Genomic DNA, 18,624 nt, shown 5'->3' with positions numbered 1-18,624 from the left:
TTTGTGTGCGCTGTTTTTTCTCTATTTCCTCCCACGTCTCATTGCAGTAACTACGTCCGGTTTGTGTGGCGGTTCGTGCAGGTGTTCTTGTGAAGAGTGAAGAGTGCTAAATGCTTCCCAGGGCGGGAAGAGTGCTAACCGTTTTGTGCAGAATCCATCTCCAACCCTCAATCGGAGCGCTTACATATGAATGGAATGTGATTTCATGAGCGTTTCCTGCCGGGAGCCACGCCGGAATTCCACAAGCCGTATCCTTTTTCGAGCAACTTTTCGCTTTTGCGGCCCATCTTCCATCCAGGTACCGGGGTGAGACGAATCGACCGAGCGTTGGACCGAGCGCGATAATCATTTGGTGTAGTGGGAGAAACGGTCGACGGGTGGGCCGACAGCTGGTACAAATTGCTTCTAAAATGCGTACCAACGTTCAGTGGTGATAGGGACATTTTTCATCGTTTGCGTTTGTTTGTGCGTGGTGGTGCCGAAATTTTCCCAAACGAGGAAGGTCGCAGCAGGCCAGCGAAAGGAAGCAGCCGTAACGATCTGATTGCTGGTGTTGATTAACAAATAAAAACAGGTACGTTATAAATCTACAGCATTATACACGATTGTATGGTACAATGCGATATGCATAAATTTATTATATCGTGAAAACTGAAGGGAAATTCGACCTAGACAGAGCCAGGTTTAAAGAAAATTTAATTTAAAATTGAAAGCATACGCCAGTTAGCAGCGTTCACTTCTTATAGCCGCGCCGTTTGTTATCATATTCGAGGTTTCCAATCCGCTGCTTGAGGTTGGTGGAACCGCGCAGCACCGCCGAGCGTGAGTTCACGTCGCGCATCACGAACGGCGAGAACCCGGCGGTGTAGTCTTCGGCCAGTGTATCCGTCTTGCTGCGTGCCTTGGCTGAGATACGCTGCTGCGGAAGCGGTTGGTCCTCGTACAGCAGTGGGTTGGTGGCGTACTTGCCGCCGGCGAACTTGGCCACCGGTCGATTCTTGTTCTTTGCCGTCAGCGGCCGGCGGTTGTTGATGTGTATGACCTGCTGACCGTTCGTGTCCAGGCTAACGGCGACCTTCTTCAGCGTCTGGTTGCCGCAACGCGGACAGAACACCTTCGTGGCGTCCGGCGTCGTCTTGAAGCACGCGTAGCAGCGCAGGATGTAGGTGCGTGTCTGGGTGATGACCTGGCCATCCACCGTCGCTAGCTTTAGCCCTAGCTGCTTCAGCACGTTCTGTATGGCGTAGTCTGACGTTATGCAAGCGACGGACGACGGCATCTCCTCCAGGTAGTTCATGCCACAACCACGCTTTGCCTGCACAATGTTGGCTGGCGTAATCCAGCCTTCGTCGTCATCCTCACTGTACTCATTTTTGCCATCGCCACTATCGTCCTCTTCATTGGACGAATCTTCTTGAGACGGTTCGTTGTTGAGTTGCTCTGGGCTCGCCTGCTTCGATTTGTAGAACCCCGCCGTTTCTACCTTACTCAGCAGGGAGAGCGTGTCGTTCGGCTGGATTAGCGTGATGGCCAGCTTTGGTTCCTTTTGCAGATGCTCCACTCCAACGTGTCTGGCCTCTAGTTCGTATGTCAGCGCGATCACTTCCAAATCGACGAGTGACAGCGTGGCAAAGTCTCCGGTTTTCTTTGTGAACGCGCAAACTTTTGCCAGCGCGTCCGGATCGGGCACCAGCACCTTAAGGTTGTAGGGTAGCACCGCTAGTGCCTTCAACTGTCTGTCATGCTTGATTTCGCGTATCACGCCTTCCACCGTGTAGCAGTTTTCGGCGATGTTTTGCACCTGGACATTCTTGATGAATACCGACGTGTCGACAACCAAATGCTCAAATTTTGTTTTTTGGCCGGATTCGCTTGTTTCACCCATTTTAGATCAGTATCTGTTTAGCTTTCCACACTATTTATCGTTCTCTTTGGCACTACACCGCGCGAACAAACCGCTGACAACTGTCAACTAGTGTTGCAAAAATACAAGTGTCAAGTAGTGTTGCAAACCGAACTGATCCGTTCCTAAAAGAGAGCTGATCTCACTTCCACGCAACAGCGGCTTCCCAGCGAGCCTTTGATTGATTATTCAGCTAGATCTGACAATTTATATACGGACTATGTATTGTTGGGTCTGTTACTGATAAGTTTTACTATATTAAGTTATTTTGGAAGTTTATATTTCCAATTCTTCGCTCGTTGGGCAGGTCCTTTGCACCTAGTTCCGCGGACTTGTTCCAAAGCCTCCAGATCCTTTTTGGTTCGAAGTTCCCATTCCCATCACTATTCGAGTAGATGTTAACCAATTGCATACCTTCAGGTGCAAAAGAGAAAAAAATATGGCGACTATGATCTAGGAGGGAATTGTATTTAGGAGTTTGCCTTAATCTCTAAACTTGTGACGTGATCTACTTATTCATCTTCGTCTCTTTGGCTTGGTCATGTCTGCCCGATAAGACCTACAAGACTTTTTCCAATTGTGTACTTGGTTGCTAAGTCCTCTCGTACAGGGGAGGGTCCGGCCTCGGTTGGGTTTCGAACTCACGGCTCAGCTGTCGCGGACCCCACAATCCTCTAGCGACCGACATTTATTCCTTTTTAAGCCCATTTGCAAAAATGTGTTTATATTAAACATAGCGTTGGAAAGTTTGTAAAAACAAATACGAGCACCTCGGGCAAAGATATATTTGATACAATTTGCCTTCATGCTTATCGTGGTATCAAATGACAGGTTTCATTTGTTTCAAGCGTTGTCGGGGTGCAACCGGGATGGCATGGTTCCGCTGGCGTTACAATATTTCGAGTATTAATTCGCTTTTCTGCAGGCAAAGCTCGCGGCAACTCCGGGAACGTACGAAGCCCTTACAAAAGGGAGCGGAAGGAAAATCAAAACTTTTCCAGTTTGCCTTTTGCCGTTTGCGTTTCGGCTTCCGCTCCCGCGAGGATTGGCGGTCGTGGGTTAAGGTGGGTTGCCATATTTTATGGCAGTTTTCAGTTCAGCTTCCGACGTTCGGCTCCCTTTCCCAACCCGTGCGTCGAGCGTTTGTGCTGCCTTTGTCTGTAAGTGGGTTGAATATTCACCGCATCGCAAACGATCACGATGCTCCTCGATCAAAGATTGTTCCGGACAGACCAGCCCTCCCTTTCCCTTCCCCTTGGGGTGCAAGAATAGTTCCCTTCCGGGGTGGAGAAGCCTTTGGTGGGTGCGTTGGAGCGTTGCATAGAAAACACAAAAGTTTCATCGTTCATAAATGCTGACAGTTTCCGAAATTATTTTATCGTACCCCACGCCACGTTCCGGCGTCGGCCATCGAAATACACGTACACTCGGCCGGAACACCCCGGCCCGACCCGTTCGGTTGGATCGGTTTTGTTTGAAAGATGCTACCGGATAAACGTGATTATGGGTGGAAATTAATGTTGACCCGCTTTAAAACTTTTCCACCCGAGCGAAATGAACTTTCGCCACGCGTGGGTATTTTTGGGGTTTGGTTCGAATTTTATGGCCCTGCGGAGAAGCGACACCGGCTCGACTGTTCTTTTATGGCCAACAGTCGGCTTGTTCGGGGCTAACATCGCCGCTAAAATGCTAAACAACACTGCCGGGGAGGGCCGTAAAAAAAGTTCGCTCGCTATATTGTGGTCCAAACATTGCACATATAAACCCTTTACCGATCCCCGGGATCAAACGCTGGTTTTCCCGAAACCTAGCGTGTGTGTGATGAATTTCATTGCCGCTTTTCCAACCTGCCTGTTGCTTACACACGTACACACACTTTTGCTGCTAAATCAAACAGTTGCGAACGACGACGCTACGCTTCACCGGGAAAAACATGTAAGCTCGCCACAAATGACGACAAACATTGCGAACGCGAAAAGCCTTTGATGGTCTGCATGATGATGGTGGCTGCCTGGCAGTTCGACGTGGAAATGTATTTCAATAGGACGTTTAACTACCTTTGATTCCGACCGATGTTTTGTGGCAATGGGTTGGAAAACACATTTAACACCAAAATACCCCTATGTTCGTGATGAAACGACACGTTAATTAAGTGTAACTCGCTGGAGCTCATTACGGGCGCGGGTCAATTAACGATCGATTTCGTAATCTGGTTTTTTAATGTGATCGTTACCAATTACTAGGATATGGTACAATGGGAAATAGCAATTATTCTCATAATTAAAAATTTTGCTATTGAGAGCGGTTTTTAAAGGCTCCGAATGTTTAATTTGTTTAACTTCCTGGAAAATAGGAGTTGAAACAAAATAATAGTCGTAAATCTTTGCATGATTGAGTTCTAAAAATCTACCAACTTATTTTGTCCAAATGAATGAACTTTTTGTTTTGATGCGCATCCAAACCGGGGAAAAAATATGAAACGATTGCCCTCTGGGCAATTGCCTAGATCAAACGTCATTCGCAGATGGCAGCACACCACACGTACGTGCACACATCTATGGCATGAAAATTATATGGGATGAAAAAGTCAGCCCACGCTTAATTATGCTGGCGAACGCAGGTCGCGCTTTAATTGGCTGTCGGCGGTGTACGAAACCCGAAACTGTACGCTTTAATTAACAAACGATTCGGTCGAGTTTTTTGGTGGGATGATTTTTCCTAAGCCCTTCCCGGGCGCTACGGCGATGAGAAATTTGCTATCCGATCCAACGTGAAACAATTACCCTGTTTTCCCGGTTGTATAACAAGGGCTCGGTTTCGTTTCTGGGTTCATTCATCAAAAAGCATGCGTAACTTTTAGCAGAAATTCTAAACGCTACCCGCATTATGAACCCCGATGGTGGAAGTTGTCCTATTTTTCGCATCCGACCACCCATCTCCGGGACGGGGGTGGGGATGGAAAGTGTTTCCGTCGGTCTCGGAGAGCGGATTAAAACGATTGACCCAGAGTCACCTTGGGCCCGACGTACGACAGCTGTTATGGTTGGAAATTATGCTGCGTCTCGTCGAAGGCGAAAGGCGAAGGATCTTGCCCGAGAACGTCTTCAACGCCGATCGTGGGGAATTTCCCAGCAGGTCGCAAACCGGGCGGCAAACGCTGCTGCCATCGTCAATAATTAATTGACGGGCGAAACGTGGCTCGTTCCCCGTTCCCTTCACTTCAATGCTCCAGTCATTAATGCGCCGGATGTTCGTCAAATATTTACACGCCCACCCGCAGGGGGCTGGTGGCCACAAGGGTCTCCAGGCTTTGGTCCGTGATTGAGTTACCGGAGCGAACCGTCCAGCGGCGGGGCTTAAGGATCGCTTGCGCGTGGAAACGATCCACCGGGTCCACCGGGTGATGGAAAAGCGCGTTAAAGTGAACCGTTCGGAACGATTGTTTGCACTCGATGTGTAATCCCTGACGAAAGCCCGCCCCGAAAATGACGAACGGCAGCTGTCGGAGCGTTGTAAACTCAATAACTCCTTCGCGACGTCCGTGTTCCACGCCATTTGGAGTGGTTTGTAATTGGAATCCCCCCTCCTCTTTTCCTCCACGCAGCCCCCAAAAGACGCACGACTCGGAAAAAGGCGAACACGAAAATATGATCTATAAATCATACCAACCAACCGGTAATCTCGGTAAATCTGGCTGGAAATTAGATTGCGCCGGATGCTCGCTTCTAGCCCGTTCCGGGAAGGGATAAATCGAATACACGAGCCGTCCGATGGGCACGACGGTTCGGTTCTTCTGGGAAGAACCGCCTGAGGTTTTGGTGTACCTCAAGTAGGCCAAACAATTTTCTTTTTCCACCAGCACTCTCACTCGTTTGTCGGACAAAATGGACGGTTCGCGAGAACGGGAGAGCGAAAATCGTACTCGATTAAGCTTAACTACCCTGAAACGACCCGGCGGTAACGGGATTGGGAATTGAGAAACATCGAACTTCCAGAACCGGCCTCACCAATGATGTCCGGTTGGTCAGTGTGGTTGAAATATTTGCTACGTGACTACCGAAACCGATGCAACCGAATCAACTCCCTGTGTAACGCTGTTCCTTTGGAGGGAAGTTTGTTTGGTGGAAAACTGGGAGAGAAAAAAAAAAATAAAAGCCGCCCAAGGAATAGCTTTTAATAATCCTCCGTATAATGTCGTCGTCGTAATCGTCATCGTCCTCTCGGGTGTCGGGAAGGGATGCGGTTGAGGACTGTCGGCTTCCGGTCGTTAGAAGAAGCTGCCCCCGGGAAAAAACACACTCCCACGGCATGGATGGAGGGTTTAGCGTTCGGGCGGGGGACAAACCGGAAGTACGATGGAAAAGCGAATCAAAACGTTCAGCGAGCAAATTTAATGCTCTTTTGAGCTTAAAGACCATCATTGGGAGTCCAGGCCTTTGACGGCTTTTGTCGTACGGTACCGAAAAAACAGAAAAAAAACAACAACACCGTCCGACGATAACCGTAAAAATCATAACCATAACCGTGGCGCGCAGGACCTCGTCCCGGGTCCAATCCGGCGCCAGGTGAAACGGGAAGAAAACAGCGAAGACGAAAAAAAACAAAAGGAGACCTAGAAATATGGGCCACCGTTTTGCAAGGGCCGAAGGTTTATTGACCAGCGGTATCGCCCGTTTTGGGGTAGGTAGTCGGATTTTTTGTGGTTTCTCTTCACAGCGGCCGAAATTTCCGCAATCTCCCCGCTGGGGCCGTTTGGTAGAATGTCGCAAAATGGACGCGCACCGCTGATGGAGCCGACCGCGACGATAAAAAAAGGACGGGGACTTTTTATGAGGCACCGGACCCGACGGAACATTTGAACGTCAAGCGCGACGGAAGAAAACTTTACCGGCCGTTCACCATAACGGGCAGCAAGATTTTCGGGTAAGTGTTTTGATGATGGGCGGCAGTGGGGCTCGCGATCTTCTGCTCTATGTTAAACTCTCCACCCCCTCGACCTAAGGGCGAGTCAGTTTTAAGTGGCGTTATTATAAGTTTCTGCTTTGCTCCACAGGAGCATTTATTATGCCCTGCACTTAAAGTGTACCAAAGTGTGGCGAGCCGAATTTAAATGTTCCCTTCGTTCGGGTGACGTTCGACCTGGTCATTTCTTTAATGATTATTAATACACTTCCACTAATCTTTGAAGCACTTCAGGGAACGTTTCGCAGGATACTTTGTGCATGTGGGTCCGTGACGTTCTGGGAAGTTATTAAAATCGATTTGATAGCCTGGTTTTGTTATGTTGCTCGCTTGGCTTACGATCGGCCCGACTTAATTGGTTCCAGGGAACGTTGCGAACCAAAGTGTGTTGGGTTCGTCTCTGAGAACATATTTTTGTGATAATGTATCTCGTTAAAAATACGGCACTCAGTGAGCCTGTGTTGTTCATCCAAGAAGTGTCCCCACCAAAGGGACACTTTAGCAGATAACTGGGATGTCGTTGGGAAATCATCTGTAAAAGCTTTATCAGAACATTTTACGGGGGGATTTTCCGAAAGGTTTTATTTTTCTCCCTCCCCCACACACACAAACACAAACCCACATATCAGCCTGGTAATGAAATGAAGGACCCGAGTTCCTATCTCATGTCCGTAAACCGCCCTACGAAAGCATAATTGAGTCAACCGAAGATGGATGGGGGTGACGGGCGAGATCGGTAGATGTGTGTCAACAAAGGCACACAAACGATATACCTCCCTCCCTAGGCGAACCATTTTCCAATAATTCGAATCGATTGTGGCCTACAAGTCACCGGTTTTGTTATCGGCACACACACACACGAGCACTCTATATGCGCTTCGGATGAGATCGTCCTAGGACGCCCTCAAAGGGCTTCAATGCAGGACTTTTCCGATCGAAATCGTACCAGCTCGATGCTCGAAGGAAATTATGAAATTGAATTTTCTTTGTTCGTGATTATCTGTGGATGAAGGTTATAAACGTTTTTGTCCGGCCCTTCCGCCGGCGAACTTGTGCGTATCAGTGAGTGGGGGAGCTGTTGGAGTTCTGGATCCATTTTTCTTTTTGTATTTTACACACACCAATCTAACAAGGCGGTGTCTTTTGAGACGTTCTGTTATATGCCCTAGTGTCATGTTGCTTAATGCTTATGGTTTTACCGATGGAAACAATGGATCAATTTTTAAGGGGTTGACTGTAACAACAACATCTTACGTCATGAGATTTTACTATCGGGAAACTATGTGCCATTTATTCTGAAAAAAGTTCAATTTTTGAAAAAATACTTATCTTTCGGGTTGATAGTGGCACTTTCATCCGAGAACCCGGTCGTTATGCTGTATCCATTGTTTTCAACAATAGAAACGAACGACCCGCTTTCCCAAGGTGATAAACTCTACCGTAATTAAGCTTTTCACACTGGCAAACTGAAAGTCACGATAAATCTATGGATTGCGAACGCGAACAAAGCGAAACCGACAGCTGCTTGGCGTTACTGTCGAGAAGGATTTTTACGAAGGTATCAGGGGAGAAGGATTTTTACCCGAGGAGGAGGATTCGGAAAATTTGCACAAAAAGTGTGAACAAACGCGGAAAAGGCGCACCAAACAGGCGTAGAACAAATGGAGGAACGTCTGTGCTTTTAGGGATTCTTTTATTACCGCAAATCGGAATCCTGCCAGCCGCATTAGGATAGGATTTAGGAAGCCGGAAACGTCCGGTCTAAAAGTCGACAGAAAACATGAAAAAAACCCTGTTTGCGGGGAAATATTCTTTTCTTTTTAAACTGCATCCGACGCGGTGTGGAAGGCAAAAAACGAGAGAAAATCTCTGTAATATAGGATTAATGATGGCGAGCTGCGTTCAGCACCGGTGTGGATTTCTTGCGCGCTAGAACATTGCCAGAAGCGGTTTGGTTCATCTCCATTGCAGACCAAGCTACACACCCAGAGGCGCCCAACTCAACAGTGAGCCCTTCAGTTTATGTTCTTCCTGGTGGCGGAAAATGTGTTGAACAGATGAAAAATGATCCAGGGCTAGTGCACGCTCTTCGGTTTGTCGCAAATTGTTTCTTCCGTTCTGTTCTCTTCGCGAGTTGTACCAAAATTCTCGGTATGTTTCGTCGTACTTTTTCTGTAACTTTAACATGCTTCAAAAGAATATCTTCCTAAAGTGCAGCGTTTTCAGATGATTGAATTTCTTTCCTAGAAAATTACTCGCTTGTTAGTACTGTTCCGGGAAAAATTGAGGTGATAAAAAGCGGTTGTTTTGTTTGCCTGTATAAATTATTCGACGGAGTGCAAAGCAAATGCTTGCTGTTTAAACAGTCAGCAAGGATGCTGCGGAAACAAATGGCTAGGTTTTACCTGGTATCGGCTTCCAACGATATAAAGTGCAAAAAAACATTTTCCTAGAATGAAAAGTATGGCTTTGTTGATGTTGATACATTTAGAAAAATATTTACTTTGATGTTAAATTCTCAGTAGGGCCTAACACCAACTGTTCAATTGATTTCAATCTAGTTTTAAAAAAGTGGATACAGCAAATTACGTTAGCGGATGTACATGAACTTTGCTCACGCTTTGGATTGAAGGGTAGTGAGGGTAAAAAATGTTATAAGTTATAATGTAAAAAAGCCTTTACCTTTGAGAAATCAGTGGACGTGTTAACGGTGAGTATCCGAGTATCACATTACCGCCAATTCCGTTTCACTAAAGATGCTTGCAAGTTTGTGGGAAAAAGAAACGGTATTTGATCAAGCCATAAAAAGCTTCCAAATGTGATTATGAACCATCAAATTCTACGAAGAGCTCTAACAAGATCAAAAGTGTATCAAAAATGAAATAAAAAAAAAAAAGAAAAAGTCATCAAATACGATACACAATGGAAGAATTGAAAAAAAAACTTTGCTCGATCACAATTACTTTTTGCTGATAAAGTTATGTACCTCTCTCAGTATTCATCGGAAACATAAACGCAAACAATTCTAGAGAGTCCAAAAGTTGTTCAACCAGTGATGAGTAACATTTGTTTCCTCGAAAATTTATTCGATTTCAATTGTACTCGAATATCGATTACAATGAAGCCAAAGCTTTTTTGTCATCCTTCACGTAAGTGATTAAAATACTGCACAAAAAGAAAAAGTATTACAAAAAGGGGAAAACATTAGCATACCGATGAGAGTTAAACAGACGAGTGGAAAAGGATAACCCGGGCCACGCGGGAGACCTTCGAGCGTTCGCCGTTCTTCTCCAATTGTTACCAGCGGGAAACAATGGAAAATAGAGCAACAAAAGCAATCAAATTTGGAATACATGCGTGGAAAAAAAGGAAATATCCCGAAGCGAAGGGAATCGACAAATAATTGAAAATGCAAAAACAATCACCCATCCGTAATCGTTTCTGTTCGGCGGTGGTGAAGTGCGTACACGGATCGGTTCGATTCTAGGACATTATTTCAACATTTCGATACAGAACGTCTGTCGGACGAAGCGTTTATTGTGACGTGCGGTGAGCGACGGGTGTCAATGTTGATTATTTGACTGATTTGTAGCGAATAGATGTCTAACCAATGGGTTCGGAAGCGCAATTAAATTACAGTTACTGGTTCGGTTTGTTTTAAACTGTTTGAAACATTTGCGGTTTAGAGGCACCAGCTTTTGGTTTTGGTTTTTAAATATGTTACATGGAGAGAAAATTTCTAAACTATCTGTTAAAGTAAATGCAACAGTGATTCTATTATTCTTAGCAATCTGTTCCTCTGGTTGAAGTTACAATACATTTCCCGTCTGTTTTTAGTCAATCTTTTTTCCTAGTTCTTGCATTAAAATCCAACCCTTGTCAACTCGTAACCCACCGTAAGATCTGTTTCGAAATTCAACCATTAAATATTCATAACCTCTTACACCGTGCTGCAGGGATGACGCTTCGTTCGCAAGCTGCAAGAAATGCAAATTACTGTGTTCGATTTTGGAAATGGTTCGATAGACGTGGGTTAGGAGGTCGCCCGAAACGTCCCCCGACCGTAGTGGGAATGGTAAGTCAGCTGCCAAAATACGCAGAACGAGAACATTTCCACATCGTTCATGTCGCGCACTGGAAAAGTGCGCGACTGCGAAGCGATAGTGCTTCGAGAAAAATCTTCTCACGGGTTTTCCCCTTTCGTTTGCCAATGCCAATCAAACATGAAAGGCGAAGAAAACAAGTGGTGCGCTTTCGAAAGTCGCCCATCCGGCGAGCCGGCTGGGAAAAAGTTTTGCCATTCGCTTCGATTCCGAATTGCGATTCGATGCTAATCCAGTTGCCCGAGCTTTCCACTGCCTTTAGTGGACTCGTATGTCGTGAAAAATGCCTTCATCCAAAAAGCGCGGACCGGAGCGGGTTCTTTGCTCCAGTTCGGTGCACGGGGGGTTTATGTTGCGAACCGACGAATGACACAAATAAAATCCTTGATGTGAACAAATAAAACACACCCGAGCGAGATCAGAAAGCGGCATCAAACAACATTCCTCGGTGGATATTTTCTTTAGCGGATGCACACGAAACCACCAAAAGCCTAGGACCGCTTCGGGGAGTTTCTTCTACGGTACCCAACATTTTGGCTGAGCAAAGTGAAAAGTTTATTATGCAAATACAAACATCATTGCGATCGGCGCGAGGACTCGGTTTGCCGAGAAAGATGTTGATACGCTTTCACTCCGCGAGGGAGTTGTGTATCCCCTCCAAAAAAAGTGCTACGAAACTGGAAGGATGTGCATCTTAGGGCTCACTTTTGAAGTCAACTAGCTTCTAGCGGGACGTCCATCACCATACGAGAACGGTTCGTTGAAGGGTTTCGAAAACGCTCTCCAACTACTCAAACTCTTGAAAGGTTTGTCATTTACCTGTTCTGTCTTGGGTGGATCCTTGTACTAAACTCATCACACATGTGAAAGTTTCTCACACGGTGCCCGTCGTTGGAAGCGTTGCGTGATGGAAGGCGGCAGATTTAGCTGACATTGATGCCGTAAACAGTTGCATATGGGGGGGCGTACTTATGCTATCTTGATGCACGTTCAAGTGGCGCTAGGTACGGGGTTCTGTAAGAGTTTATGGTGTAAGGAAGTGTCATACGCACTAATGGCACATTTAGTAGTTCTTATGTGTTTGATACGGGGGGTAGGATGTCTAAATATTTAAAGGCAAATGGAAAATGGAAGACAAAAATATGTTTGGAAAAGTATTGACTCAATACAAAATATATGGAATTTATTTATTTTTTTAAATGTCTATACAGTTAAAATCAACAATAAATTACTTCATCCTACAACCTCCAACTTCAAGTTTGAAATTAATCTTTCGCGATGAATGCATGGCAGACATTTTTGTATGCCATTTAACGAAAAAACGTGTTTAAATTCATCATTCCCTCCCCCCAATTCCTCTCCCTACCAATCTTGAACGTTTTGCAACAGCGAGTTTCGGCGAGTTCCATGATTTATATCACGCCACTTGTATCAGCTCGAGTTACCCGCGAATTGATGGCGCTTGTGTTCAGCACCGCGAACTGTAATGCTAACTGAAACTCAGCGGCCCAACCCGACAACTTCCCCTGTCCCCAGCTGCCAGTGGGCCCTAATCGTGCCGGGCGACACCCAACGCTGATGGTTTTCTGATTTATTCCAACCCACGATGATCACGCTCGCATGGTGCGACCTTTTCGGAGGAGCTGGAGAAGAAAACGACAAGGCTGCATCTTTCCCGTCGGTCGCGCTCCTTTTAACGGCAGGCAGATAATTCGTGTCGCCGCCATACACCGAGCTAGCGGCAGACTTTCATAAAACTTGTACCACGGGAAGGATATTATAAATACAGCACTTTCTTCGTCAAACTGTCGCGCGAAGCATCTTGTCGGAAGATGGGAGCTCAAGAGATTCGGTGCAGAAGGTTCCTAAGACCGTGCCATCGGTGGGAAGATGTAAAGCTCGTACCAGAAGGGAAGGAATGGCTCAAAGTGGCCGGTGCACCGAGCTGCATCCAACGCCGCACTGAAGTGTATCATCGTGACTCAATCTAAACTCACTCGATCCGAGCGACATATCTTTGCGCCTCGGGCGGACGAGTGGGGTTGGGTTTGCACCGGTGAAAAACCCATCAAAACCAGTGACGGAATCGTGCAAGAGTGTGCGCGCTTCTCCCCCGAGCTCACCACCGGGTGTGGACTTCCGTTGGCGAGGAAATTGCAGATGCCATCCCACCGTTTGACGCTTTTTACCGGATTGCACCAGTAGATCTCCGATACGCCCGCATCTTGTCGTGTGGACGCCGGAGGGCATGCAATATGGCGATACGCTCGGGAGTTCGGGATGGTGTTTGGTGCAAAACCCTAGCAACCCTAGCGTTGGTGAACTCCCCGCAAGCCGGAGTGCGGTTTCCAATTTTCAACTCGGTCGTTTCCCTCCGCTCCACGGTGGAACATCGCGGGATGGGTGAAATATTTTGATAACAGCGAAAATGTTTCCTCACTTTATCATGTAAATTGAGAGGATTAACATTTTCCGCGGGAAACGTTGCGCAGGGACGGAGAGCAACCGTGCCGTCTTTCGGCGTTGGGGTTATCATTTCCGGTAGGGTGATTTTTCGGCACACTTAGGATCGTTCGAGCAAAGATGGATGATTTGTATATCAACGTGCTTGAGGCACGATAGGAAGGGAGTATGAAGCCATCCATGGATCCACGGTTTCGTGTAGTTTCAGCCTGATGATGAATGTTCTGTAAAAGTCACTCAAGCTAAGTTGAACGTAAGTTTCTCCCCCGCCTTCCATCAGGGTTCTTTCTAGAGATCATCCTTCCTTATCTGGCAGGTAATTTACCTCTGGCTCTAACTACCGCGGAACTTCGCGGGATGGCTCTCAATTAAACGGCGGCTCCACCACGACACGAGAAGTCGTGCTTGTAGCGGGCGGATAAATTATGTCCACCCGGCCCCAAACCTCTCATGGTTTGAATTCTGGCGTTGGGCTTGTCTCACGGATGACTTGTGCGACCTGACCTGCATTATAGGCTGCGTACCCGCGCCAAGGATGCTCGTTCCTCGGAACGATTTATCATCATCGTCACCGATTGATGGACGATAATTCCCTTTCGAGCCGGGCATTGTGTCTTGAGGCGATCGGGGACCGACTGAATGGGCCCGGTTCGATTGCAACCGACATGGTAAGGAGATTCACATATCTGTCCAGATCAATCGGATTGACGCTTTGTTCGGTCGGCACGTGCAAACGCCACCCCGGGCAAACGATGTAGACATGTCGACGTCGATGATAATCACAATTCAACAGAACCACTCAATGTGTTTCCTTGGAATCCGGGCCTCATCTGGATGAACATCAGGAATTCGCCAGTCTGCCCGACATTCTAGCCCTGATTTCATTCCCAGCCCGAGAAAATCGATCCTCCATTGTGTATGTTAGGTCTAGCGATTAATTAATTTCAATATAACAATGAATTTTCCCACGGAAAATATCCTACCCGTCCTCGGACCAGTTCATCGGCAGCAAGTTCTAATTAATTACTTGGCGTAGCTTAAGCTAGAATATCTACGAACATTTTGTGTAGGAACATTCGTCACTTACTGGAAGGGAGTTCCTCATAACCCAAGGGTAAATTTACAATATTCTTGTTCCAGTATAGACTAATAAATATGGTTACTGCGTACAATTAATTACTACCAATTTGGAAGGTTCCATTGTGTTTTATTGTGGATAATATGCATACTATTTTGAAGTCAAGCTTTAACAGTAATTATCAGAATAGTTCATGTCGTTAGTTGCAATTATTCCATAAACAGCCATAATACTTAAGGCTTAAGGAGATTTTACCAACTGTATTTATTACGATGTGTAGCAGCATATCATGAGTGTTGGAGTTGAGAAGCAGGATATTAGACATGTTTGATTTTGGAATTAATTAGCTCAATATTGGTAATAAATATATAGCTTAGCATAACACCGACCTTATGATGTACCCTCAAGGTATTTATCATTTAATTGCAACAAACAAAGTCGAAATGCAGAGCGATGCTTTTCCTTTTCCTTTTTCGGGAGATATTTTAAAGTTTAAAAGGAAATAACCACCTCCAGTTGACGCTGATTCCACTCTGAATAATAGGTTTCAGCTGCTGAATCCAAAAGGTTGCACCTTTTAAATCGTGACAATGTGTCTTCATTTGCTCGGAAGGCGTCGAAAAACTGCTTTCCAGCTCGCGCTACGGTAAATATTTGAGCTCCACTTTGGCGTCGGTGCCCGATGTCACCGGGGATGAAATATTTTACTGCAAACCAAACCGTCCGGAGCGAGCAAAGAAGCTTCAAGTGGACAGAAGGACTGGTCGGGCTGTTTGTCGTTTTTGCAGCCCGTTCCACTAGGGGTTTTTGGTAGACGCTAGACCACGGGATGTTGTTTGAGGTCTTCTCTTGCTCCCGCCCGTATGGCCTTTATCTGATACGCCTCGGACACATATGTATTTAGCTTCTAGTCTGTGTGTTCAAAATAAAAAAGGAAACGGATAGTACGGCACTTTTAAGTCCGTTTCCGACAGTCTCGGACCGCTTGTTTGTCGGTTAACGATTCAACTGGATGACAGTTTGGTGTAGACATAAACAAAAACAAATAAATTTCTAAAAAGATTGCACTCGTCGATCTCGGTTTGGGATAAGCGATTTTTGTTGGGCGAAAAATACCAGAATTCTCAGTTATTTTCTTTTTTGCAGGTGAATTGGACAAACAACAGTAACCGAAATGTTTCCTAAGAAATGTCTGACCAAAATGAACACAGCAAAAGTCGACACATATGGAAGGCCTTCTTTATGATGCTCATCGGCACTTGGAAGTTGCTTCAAAGAGCATTTTAGAATCGATTTTCGATAGCAAAACCAAAACCATCCTACAATTGTGTACGATGCAAGCTTAGCATTTCGGGGCAAATTCATAAATCGGCTCCGGGGCTCGGCATTCCCTATTCACGAGCACATCATTGTGCTTCCCCACTTACGGGTTCTGGGTGGAAAATGAGCCAAGAGGAGGCGCATTAAATATTCATTTTCTCATTGTTTCCAAATCAGCCGGCTCCAAGCCAGGCTTCGGGTCCTTCATTCTGGCCTGGTGCTCTTCTGCCTTTAAGCGTACGCAAGAGCTCGCCAAGATCCGGGTTTTACGATGCACATCGGCTTCGCGAAACATGAAGCACGCCATGGTGTCTTTCTGTGGGCGAAAATGAGCCCCGCTGTACGTGTGCCACGGGTGTTTCGTCATGAAATGCCATTTTGTTTTAAAATTGTCTCGCAACAGTTGATGGCGCTCATGTTCGGCGCTATTAATGGAACAATGTTTTCCCGTGTTTTCTTTTCCACCACTGGGAAGGTACAATGAAAACTACTTGTTGCAATCCGTCTCGTTAAGAGTCGTTCTACAGAAGCGAACAAAAAGGTACTGCACATCGCATGAATGGTGGTAGCCTTTCCACAACGTTGGAAAATTGTTCACTTTTCGCTTTTCGCAGTTTGTGTGCCTCGAAATTTGATCGAAAAAGTCCATCTCCGGTAGAACCTCGCTCCTGCGAAAACCGGCTTGCTCGTTAATGGACCAAAGAAGAACCGTTCACATTGTTTGCCCACAATTAGCTCGTTCTGGGCGCAAAACGCATGAATGGAGAGCGTAATTATCAACTTGAGAAAACGTTTACTTTCCCGGGCATACCCATGGCCATTAGTGTCGGAGTTGAATTGCTAAAGGAGCAGTTTTCTGGGGAGAGTGCAATTAAAAATATGTATATCATAAACGCTGAATGGGTTTTATGTTTCAAATTCGGTTCAGTTTCCGTTTCGTTCGTTTCTTTTTTTTTAACCCGAACGAGTAGTACGGAAATTGTGTTTGTTTTCATACTAACATACATGTTCATACTAAAACCATCAGTTATAATCGTTAATCAAGTTTGTTGGTTTACAATTATTTAAGTTAGAATTAAATTGTAGATAAAATATATACACCTCACCGATAAAAAAAAGTATGCTTGCTCACTGGAAAGGAACGTGTATTTTTCCACTTAACTTACCCTCGAAAATCAATGGCCGTGCGTCAAAGGTGGATTAAAATAAAATGGCGTTTCTACCGTCTGTTAGTTACGAGTTGCATGCTAAAAATGTCCAGACAGTTGAAGGACGAAATCCGCAATATTGAATTGCAACCGTGAGGTTAGGTTAGAGCTGTTGGAAGTGGCATGACGGTTTCGGTTCGATTTTCGTACAATTGGACAAGCTTAGCCCATCCCCTGGACTGCATGTATAACGCCGGTGTGACCTTATGTGCTCGTGCGACCTTTGAAAGCTTCCAAGGGGGGGTTGGATGACAGTTAGAAAAAACCGTTGGTACGCAAAATAAAGCATGCAAACATTCTGTGTGTCGCCGCCGCGTTTCTGTTTAGCCCCTTTAGGCTAGTGTTGGTTGTAGAAAGAGGTGTACTGAAGAGAAAATAAAAACCGACCGCTGGCACGAGCACTTTGATTACAGCATGAAAAATGGCAGCCCTTATCCACATGCCCGCCGGCGCGGGTACGGGTTTTTAGCGCAACCGTTCGTCCTTCATCGGTTGCGGGGCCCGGCGTGACCATTTTGTGGTTTTGCACAAAATGCCTCCCAGGTGGATTTTCCCGTCCCGAGAATGTCATGTCGCGCGCCGTGGAAAGCGCGCCCAGCTAGCCCGGTGTGACGTGTGCGGCTTGTCCCGTTGTGGAAAAAGGCTGGGGTTTTTGCCAGAACTAACCGCACTGACCCGCGTGGGGGGAGCGATGCTTTATGCACACCACGTACCACGTGTGGGTGTGTATGTGTGTGTATACGTATTTGTCGGTGGAAGGAAAACGGTGGGGCGTTTCCCTGGTCACCGCTCGTGACTCCTCGTGGTTTCGATTTGGTTGCATGACTAATGAATGAGCCAAGAGCCTTGGCGTGAGGAGTGGACACAAAAATGAAACTGAATCCTTCCATCCACCGTCACATACGACAGACTAATCCCGGCTAGCGGGCCAACCACCAGAAGTAGGCCAATTCATTCACTCGAGTTAGAGCCGGGTGGGGGCTGGGGAAGAAAAAAAACCTAGAGCGACCCCAGAATGGTCCCAGCTATGCGGTTTTAATGGACCGTGCGCAGTACCTGCGGAACAGATTATTAGTTTTATTGATTTTTGTGAGATTCGGTTTATTTTTTTCTGCCACACACAGTGATTTCTAGGGTTTACGTTTGTGTAGAGTAACGAAAAACATATAAAAAGACCAGATAAAATGATGACTTTATGGTATAGCAAAAGAACTTGGTGAGGTGGCCTACCAAAGCTCGGGGATGAGATAGCTTTTTTTGGTGCCGAGTATTTGTGCTCATCGTGCAATATTGACACTTGATTGCATCATTTTTAATCCGTGGGTTTGCCCTTCATTCACAACGTCAAATAACAATATTGTCGTTCGGAAGATTTGTCGTTTTGTTTTCGTTTTGTCGAAGAAAAGGGATTTTAACGTTATCAGACAACAGCAGTTTGTGACCTGCCTTATTGCTCATTGAAGTATAGCCCAGCCCAAGAGCGCTGTAAATAAACCTAGGCCATAAATTGTGGCATTAACATTCGGGTACGTTTCTTTCCAAACGAAAGAACATTAAAAATACCATGCTCTTCAAACAAGATTAGCC

General features: G+C 45.9%; 1 protein-coding gene across 1 annotated transcript; it reads right to left on the bottom strand.

The window, feature by feature from the left end:
- Window positions 1-733: 733 nt before the first annotated feature.
- On the bottom strand, window positions 734-1,885 carry LOC131294422 (RNA-binding protein NOB1-like). The gene has a single exon (XM_058322470.1). It carries the CDS (start codon window positions 1,883-1,885, stop codon window positions 734-736), a length of 1,152 nt encoding a protein of 383 aa, XP_058178453.1.
- Between the last annotated feature and the right edge of the window lie 16,739 nt (window positions 1,886-18,624).

This window comes from Anopheles ziemanni, chromosome 2, assembly GCF_943734765.1.
Source record: "Anopheles ziemanni chromosome 2, idAnoZiCoDA_A2_x.2, whole genome shotgun sequence".
Classification (NCBI taxonomy): domain Eukaryota; kingdom Metazoa; phylum Arthropoda; class Insecta; order Diptera; family Culicidae; genus Anopheles; species Anopheles ziemanni.
Note: the sequence above shows the minus strand (reverse complement) of the source record. Positions and strands in the feature narration are given on the sequence as shown.

What these genes read in the sequence shown, in the direction of transcription:
- LOC131294422 (XM_058322470.1), bottom strand. Translation starts at nt 1,885, where the DNA reads ATGGGTGAAACAAGCGAATCCGGCCAAAAAACAAAATTTGAGCATTTG.